Source organism: Hypomesus transpacificus, chromosome 9 (genome assembly GCF_021917145.1).
Source record: "Hypomesus transpacificus isolate Combined female chromosome 9, fHypTra1, whole genome shotgun sequence".
Classification (NCBI taxonomy): domain Eukaryota; kingdom Metazoa; phylum Chordata; class Actinopteri; order Osmeriformes; family Osmeridae; genus Hypomesus; species Hypomesus transpacificus.
Window position 1 is genome coordinate 1,030,524 of NC_061068.1, and position 7,859 is coordinate 1,038,382.

General features: G+C 47.6%; 1 protein-coding gene across 1 annotated transcript; it reads left to right on the forward strand.

Moving 5' to 3' along the window:
- The first annotated feature begins 302 nt into the window (after positions 1-302).
- slc25a55a (solute carrier family 25 member 55a) lies at positions 303-7,631 on the forward strand. The gene is made up of 10 exons (XM_047026604.1): positions 303-415; positions 1,125-1,245; positions 1,463-1,588; positions 2,539-2,594; positions 4,019-4,109; positions 4,313-4,431; positions 4,841-5,033; positions 6,398-6,552; positions 6,937-7,012; positions 7,455-7,631. Exons 2-10 carry the CDS (start codon positions 1,226-1,228, stop codon positions 7,612-7,614), a joined length of 996 nt encoding a protein of 331 aa, XP_046882560.1. The 5' UTR covers positions 303-415; positions 1,125-1,225; the 3' UTR covers positions 7,615-7,631.
- Positions 7,632-7,859: the final 228 nt, after the last annotated feature.

Sequence of the window (7,859 nt, forward strand, 5' to 3'; positions counted from 1 at the left end):
ATGTTATGTAAATGTACATTTGCTACAGATTCCCTTGATGTCCCTTTGAAGCTTAAATGACTCCTCACTGCAATAGTCTTTAATTATTTAGTAACAATGTCAAACAGTGTTACATGTTGTAGACGGCTTTTAAGTTAGAGATTAAGTGACAATACATTTCCAGTGAATTTGTAGCGGAGACCATAAGGCCCAATGAGAAGTCAATATGTAAATTGTCGAGGCCATGATTGGTTGATTTCTTACTGTCGCTTCGAGGGATCCTCCCCCAAGATAAAATGTCAATGGAATTTTCCAGCCCGTCTCAGAAGTAAAGAGAAAACCGTTACCATAGCATCTACGAGACGAAACGAGCCCGTTTAGCTAACTACGTAAAAAACGTCTCTACCAATACATAGAAGTGACATCGATATCTAAGGTGAGCTATTGGTCATGTTTGAAGTGTATATTTGTGTGGATTTCTAATATTAAGATGGTATGAATGTAATTGGCAGCACCGTCCGAATCCATTGTGTCTATAGACTAGCTTGCAATTTACGTCTCTTGGTTAAGCGTTATTGACTAGCAGCATTTCGTTTGTAGCTTGGTAACCTCACAGCTGGACAGTGCTACAATGATTTCGTATCGTTGCGTTGTATTTTAAAGAGTTTTGAAGCAGTCAAAAGTAAGATAGCTGTTATCAGGTTTGAACTACAAGTTCGGTTTCTGGGCAGGAAAAACATAGCATGTTTAGTGGTAGTATTCTTGCACCCTCAATGTTATTTTAACTGGAAAGGTAGACCAATTAGAGAAGTTTAGTTTCTGCTGTAAGTGATTTGACAAGTTAGAGCGCGAGCACATTACGCCATTGAATGCCCTTATATGGAAATCCGGCGTATGTGCGGGTACAGCGTAGCCGTACTATATGGACACGCCCCTCCCTCGCTCTTTTGAAGCCGCTCAGTACGTCACACTCTCGTGATCCTTTACTACTACAGTCCTCAGGCGGCGCGAGGCAGCTCGTTAAGTCCATCCGGTCTGTAATGTGCGGGGGATAGGCTTTTAAGCTATTAGTATCAATGTTGCATGTGTACACTAGGAACTGGTGAGGTGTGTCTATATTTAACCTAAAGTTCGTCACCTTTTAGGACTCTACTCTTCAGCACATCACCACTTTATCTTCGGACCTCGGTGTAGTCAGTACTGCCATCTCTATTCATCCGTTACTTTGAAGCCTCCACAACTCAGAATGACACAGCAACACATCAGGTATGTCTTTCATCTCCCTTCAACACTCTTCTCATCCATCCTAATCTTTTCAACACAACAGTAATTTAGTAATTTGTTGCTAGTTACTTTCGCTTAATCAATGTTAGTACTTTTATGTTATAACCAACTAAAGATTTCACTGTTGGAAGACAGTGAATAAATGTCACCTTTCCTGATATGACTTCTATGTTGTTAACTTGTGTTTTGTTTCCTCCAGCCTCCCAGCTAAGCTGATCAACGGGGGTATAGCAGGCATCGTGGGAGTCACATGTGTGTTTCCCATCGACCTGGCTAAGACCAGGTTACAGAACCAGAGACAAGAGCACCAGCTCTACAGGAACATGTAAGTTGTTCAACTTTTTAAGATTCTGGTTTGTAACAAGTATCTCGATACAGTTTTCCTTGACTATATTAAGTCGCATTTAATTTTTTTATAATATGTCTTAACGTGTTAACAAAGTACTTGAAATTGAGAAAGTATCATATCTAGACAGTTTCTTATGTTGTAAATCCTAAAATGGTTCGGATTTGTTAACTTCTACATAAATAAATAGTAATCGTATGGTAACTTAACATTATAAAAAGTGGCCATTATAAACATTTACGTAAAATGTTAATTGTAACTTCTTGACTTTTCTGTATGTTTTAAATCCTTTATGATTTTAAGTCTCTAAACTTCAACTTAAATACATGAATACTATGTGAGCTAACATTCTTATGAACAATATATCATTAATAAAAATTAACTTAATTGAATCTTCTAAAGCCTGTTTGAAACTAGCCCTGTAATAGTGACTTGTCGTTGCCATGGCAGGTTTGTTGCCACGTCAGTCACATTTCCACCCTGGCCTGTGTAAACTCGTTTTCCAATCCCCCATCCAGCTAGTTGTTTTAGCTACAGAATAACTCGACCAGAAATACCAGTTGTGGGGTCTTGAGGGCTAAACTTCAAAGGGCAATGTCGTGCCTTTGTGACTGTGTAAACAGAGACAACTCGCCATGTCAACCCTCTCCGGTCATTGTTCCATAGCGACTCATTCCAGACATTGTTCCATGGCAACACCATAAGTTGATGGTAATAAGTAATCCCCAGGAAAGGGTTATAGCTCTGGGTTGTAGCTCTGGTCCTGTATAGCCGCTTCACATGCAGCTGCTCTCAGAGCAGGTCTGCGTCATCATTGGGTCAGACACAGCACCAATGCTGGGGGTTTATTGGCTAAATTGCCTGAAACACACGTAAAAAAAACCTAACAAAATAACTATTTATTAATATATATTTTTTTGGGTTGACAGGATGGATTGCCTTGTGAAAACTGTTAGATCGGAGGGATACTTTGGAATGTACAGAGGTAAGATTCATTCAGATTTTAGTCTTCAAACACTCATACAAGTTAGAAAATCCAGATGTGAGTCATAAAACCTGGTTGTTATGGGTTGGCCTGATTTCTCATCACAGTTTCCTCTATGACACCCTCAATGTACAGGCTAACTACACCACACTAGCAGATTAATATTTAAATGTATTAACATGATAGGATGACAGTGTTGTCAATGTAGGCCATAAGTGGCCACAGGAAATTCTACATTTATATCAATGGTCTGCTCATATGTAAAAATGGCTGGGTGATGCTGCCTTAGAACAACTACCATTTGAAAAATGTCCGTAATGTTGAAAAACTCGGATTCTAACGTGCTTGATGTTAAAAGCAGCACTGAAGGGAGATGTGTTTTTAAAGGAGGGAGGTTGTGGAGGTGAGGGTGGAGTGTTAGGGTGGGGGTGTGGGTGATCCACCTGTGTGAGGTTTGCTGTTGGTTTGCATCTGTGTTTTTCATGTTGCAGACGTGGTCCCCCTGGGATAGTGAAGGCTAGCCGATAAGGCGCAGCCACGATGGAGGCAAATCATTTGATGGTTCTTACAACACTGCTCTATTTTAACTAGGCACCAATTTTCCGTGATGTAATGTTTTGTCTTGTCCTGTCTGTTAAATTTGTTTTGCTCTCATCATTAACATCGGTGATTCCTCTGTCTTGTCCACAGTCTTCTTCACTGTCTTGTCTCTCAACACCTTTGTGTCCTGTCTGGTGTCTCTTTCTCGCCAGCTGTTGTCTCTAGATCATTTTTCTTAACTGTTTCCACTTTGTTGTTTTAGAGAAACATTGGGGCATGTGATCAAACCAATTTTCTCAAATTTCTCATGTCTGCCTTCTCTGTGCATCCCCCTTCTCTTGACTTTATTTTTACCCCCCCCCCCCCCCTCTCTCTCTCTCTCTCTCTCTCTCCAGTCTGGTAATCTCTCGCTCTCACTCTCGCTCGCTCTCACTCTCTCTCGCTCTCTCTCCAGTCTGTTAATCTCTCGCTCTCACTCTCGCTCTCTCTCACTCTTTCTCGCTCTCTCTCTCTCCAGTCTGTTAATCTCTCGCTCTCACTCTCTCTCGCTCTCTCTCTCTCTCTCTCTCCAGTCTGTTAATCTCTCGCTCTTACTCTTGCTCACTCTCGCTCTCTCTCACTCGCTCTCTCTCGCTCTCTCTCTCTCTTGCTCTCTCTCTCTCTTGCTCTCTCTCTCTTTTTCCAATCTGTTAATCTCTCTCTTTCTCTCTCTTTCCCTCTCTCCTCCTATCTCTGTTACAACACTGTCTGTAGCTACATTCTGTACCATAGTATATCCAATGGATTGATTGTGGCAGGAAATGTTTAGAGAATGTTTTTGTCACAAACACAAAATGAGATTTGTTGATGAATGCATCGCTAAGTGTCTGTTTTTCCTCCGCCAGGCGCTGCTGTAAACTTGACCTTAGTCACCCCTGAGAAGGCTATCAAACTGGCGGCCAACGATTTCTTCCGCCACCACCTGGCCAAAGATGGGTGAGTTGAGACATGACAAAGGCTTAATTCCTTATTAAATTAGTATAGTTTAGAGGTCAGTCATCCCCCTTCTAAAATCAATGAATAACGATAAACGATGCCTTGTTTCTGATGTCTGGTCATCCCCTCCTGTTAGGGTAACCAGTGCCAGGTAAGCTGTTGGTGTGTGTTCCTGTGTGACGGTGTGTGTGTGTGTGTTGCAGGAAGGGCTTGACGGTAATGAGGGAGATGTTGGCAGGGTGTGGCGCGGGCATGTGCCAGGTGATCATCACCACCCCTATGGAGATGCTGAAGATCCAACTGCAGGATGCGGGCAGGCTAGGTAAACACACACCACCTCTGTGTGGGCTATTACTGACACTGCTGGGCATTTCAATACATGACAACAGGATCCAAGGCTTGTGATTGACTCTCTTCTTCTTCCTCCTCTTTCTTCTCCTCCATCTTTCCTCTCCTCCATCTTTCCTCCTCTTTCTTCTCCTCATCTCTTCTCTTCCTCACCTCTCTTCCTCTTCTTCCTTCCCCTCTTTGTCATAATCTCCTCTTCCTCCTTCTCCTCTTCCTCCTCTTCCTCCTTCTCCTCTTCCTCCTTCTCCTCTTCCTCCTCTTCCTCCTCCTCCTCTTCCTCCTTCTCCTCTTCCTCCTCCTCCTCTTCCTCCTCCTCCTCTTCCTCCTTCTCCTCTTCCTCCTTCTCCTCTTCCTCCTTCTCCTCTTCCTGGTTTCGTGTCCAGCGGCCCAGCAGAGGAAGCCGGCGGCCATGATGGCGTCCAGCATGCTGGCGTCTCCAAGCGCGGTGCTGAGTCGATCCTACAACGTTGGCCCCGCCCCCGTCCGGGCCGCCACGGCAACCCAGATTGCCAGGGAGCTGTTCCAAACCCAGGGCATCCGGGGGCTCTACCGAGGCCTGGGGGCCACGCTCATGAGGTAGACACTGTCAGCTGTAAGGAGGAGGGGAGGAAGGTAGACACTGTCAGCTGTAAGGAGGAGGGGAGGAAGGTAGACACTGTCAGCTGTAGGGAGGAGGGGAGGAAGGTAGACACTGTCAGCTGTAGGGAGGTGAAGAAGGTAGACACTGTCAGCTGTAGGGAGGAGGGGAGGAAGGTAGACACTGTCAGCTGTAGGGAGGTGAAGAAGGTAGACACTGTCAGCTGTAGGGAGGAGGGGAGGAAGGTAGACACTGTCAGCTGTAGGGAGGAGGGGAGGAAGGTAGACACTGTCAGCTGTAGGGAGGAGGTGAGGAAGGTAGACACCGTCAGCTGTAGGGAGGTGAAGAAGGTAGACACTGTCAGCTGTAGGGAGGAGGGGAGGAAGGTAGACACTGTCAGATGTAGGGAGGAGGGGAGGAAGGTAGACACCGTCAGCTGTAGGGAGGAGGGGAGGAAGGTAGACACCGTCAGCTGTAGGGAGGTGAAGAAGGTAGACACGTGTCAGCTGAGGGGAGGAAGGTAGACACTGTCAGCTGTAGGGAGGAGGGGAGGAAGGTAGACACTGTCAGCTGTAGGGAGGAGGGGAGGAAGGTAGACACTGTCAGATGTAGGGAGGAGGGGAGGAAGGTAGACACCGTCAGCTGTAAGGAGGAGGGGAGGAAGGTAGACACTGTCAGCTGTAGGGAGGAGGGGAGGAAGGTAGACACTGTCAGCTGTAGGGAGGTGAAGAAGGTAGACACTGTCAGCTGTAGGGAGGAGGGGAGGAAGGTAGACACTGTCAGCTGTAGGGAGGTGAAGAAGGTAGACACTGTCAGCTGTAGGGAGGAGGGGAGGAAGGTAGACACTGTCAGCTGTAGGGAGGAGGTGAGGAAGGTAGACACCGTCAGCTGTAGGGAGGTGAAGAAGGTAGACACTGTCAGCTGTAGGGAGGAGGGGAGGAAGGTAGACACTGTCAGATGTAGGGAGGAGGGGAGGAAGGTAGACACCGTCAGCTGTAGGGAGGAGGGGAGGAAGGTAGACACCGTCAGCTGTAGGGAGGTGAAGAAGGTAGACACGTGTCAGCTGAGGGGAGGAAGGTAGACACTGTCAGCTGTAGGGAGGAGGGGAGGAAGGTAGACACTGTCAGCTGTAGGGAGGAGGGGAGGAAGGTATCTAGGAGCCTCGCATGAGGTAGTGAACCACAGCTTTTGGGAGGGAGGGGAAGGGGGGTGAGGAGCAGAGAGGAGGGAGATCTGTGATAGGCTTTATTAAGATGTTGTACACGTCAAACCGACAAATGTGGAAAAAGCCTGCATAGCGTGACGCCTCCCTGACCAGCTCCTGCTCTGTGTGTGTGTGTGTGTGTGTGTGTTGTTGTTCCAGAGATGTGCCGTTCTCCATGATCTACTTCCCCATGTTTGCCAACCTGAACCGCATGGGCCAGCCCAGCCCCGGCCAGCAGGCTCCCTTCTACTGGGCCTTCCTGTCGGGCTGCCTGGCCGGCAGCACCGCCGCCGTGGCCGTCAACCCCTGTGACGGTGAGTCCCTGCACACCAGGTGGCTGAGCGGTTAGGGAATCGGGCTAGTAATCTGAAGGTCGCCAGTTCGATTCCCGGCCGTGCCAAAATGACGTTGTGTCCCACTTCACCTTACTTGCCTCAGGGAGAATGTCCCTGTACTTACTGTAAGTCGCTCTGGATAAGAGCGTCTGCTAAATGACTAAATGAAATGACCAGCACACCCCTCCCCCCTCCCCCTCTACCCTGTCCCCCCTCCCCTCCCAGATTCTGGTCACAGCTGGCAGGATTACTGCCCTAGCCTCTGTCCAGGGGTGTTTGTGAAAGAATACATGCTCTTGACAACCAGGTTCAAACTGGTTTTCCCTGTGTGTGTTTCTGATTGTCTCTCTGGGTGTATTTCAGTGGTCAAGACGAGACTGCAGTCCCTGACGAAAGGAGCCAATGAGGAGAGCTACAATGGAGTAGTGGACTGCATCAGGTGACCTCCTCCACAGTCTACTGCTAGCACTCTGTTCAGTCTTCCTTCATATCCACTGAGTCTGACTCCCTCTGTCTGCTGGTCATGTTCATATATGCCTACTCTAGGCATTTTTGTTTCTGCATTTCAGTGTGTTCCCATGTAGGAGTGCATTTGACTCAAAACAGCCACTGCTGTTATTTTCTGTTTGCAGTACAAACGTTTTCATTTTTTTGTACAAATGCTTGAGATCAGTCAGAGCACAGATGTTTACAAAACTCCGGTACAGTTGCCTGTCAGTTTCAGACCATTTGGAAAGCACCCACCCTGTATGGCTTTGAAAGAACCACGCTGTAGTGAGAACATGGCATCAGTTAGCAACTTCCTGTGTGTGTCTGTCTGCAGTAAGACCCCGAGGCCTCTGTCTCCTGGGTAACGTGTGTCTGTCTCCCTGTGTCTGCAGTAAAATCATGAGGAAGGAGGGTCCAGCTGCCTTCCTGAAGGGCGCGGCCTGCAGAGCCCTAGTCATCGCGCCCCTCTTCGGCATCGCCCAGGTCATGTACTTTGTGGGCATTGGAGAATACATCCTCGACAACGCATCCATCAACTTCCTGTTTTCGTGAGCCAACGCCCCCCCCCCCCCCCTCCTCCTGATTCTGCACAGGAAACACTCCCCAGGGAACTCAGTGCCAGCCAGCCTGCTACTGCCCCAACCAGCTACCGCTACAGCACGCATTAGAGGAAGTCACCCACTAACCAGGCTTAACATCTGCCAGTGCTTCCAGTTACCTGTGCAAGGGGCTCGCTGGGCTCCTGGACTTCCTGTGTGGCCTAATTGTGTCACTTCCACTTCCTGTACGGTTCTCTG

Excerpts from the sequence above, each read along its gene's own strand:
- slc25a55a (XM_047026604.1), top strand. The coding sequence starts at position 1,226 with ATGACACAGCAACACATCAG. Across the intron at positions 1,589-2,538 it reads CACCAGCTCTACAGGAACAT|GATGGATTGCCTTGTGAAAA; the intron begins GTAAGTTGTTCA and ends TTGGGTTGACAG. Across the intron at positions 7,013-7,454 it reads GGAGTAGTGGACTGCATCAG|TAAAATCATGAGGAAGGAGG; the intron begins GTGACCTCCTCC and ends CTGTGTCTGCAG.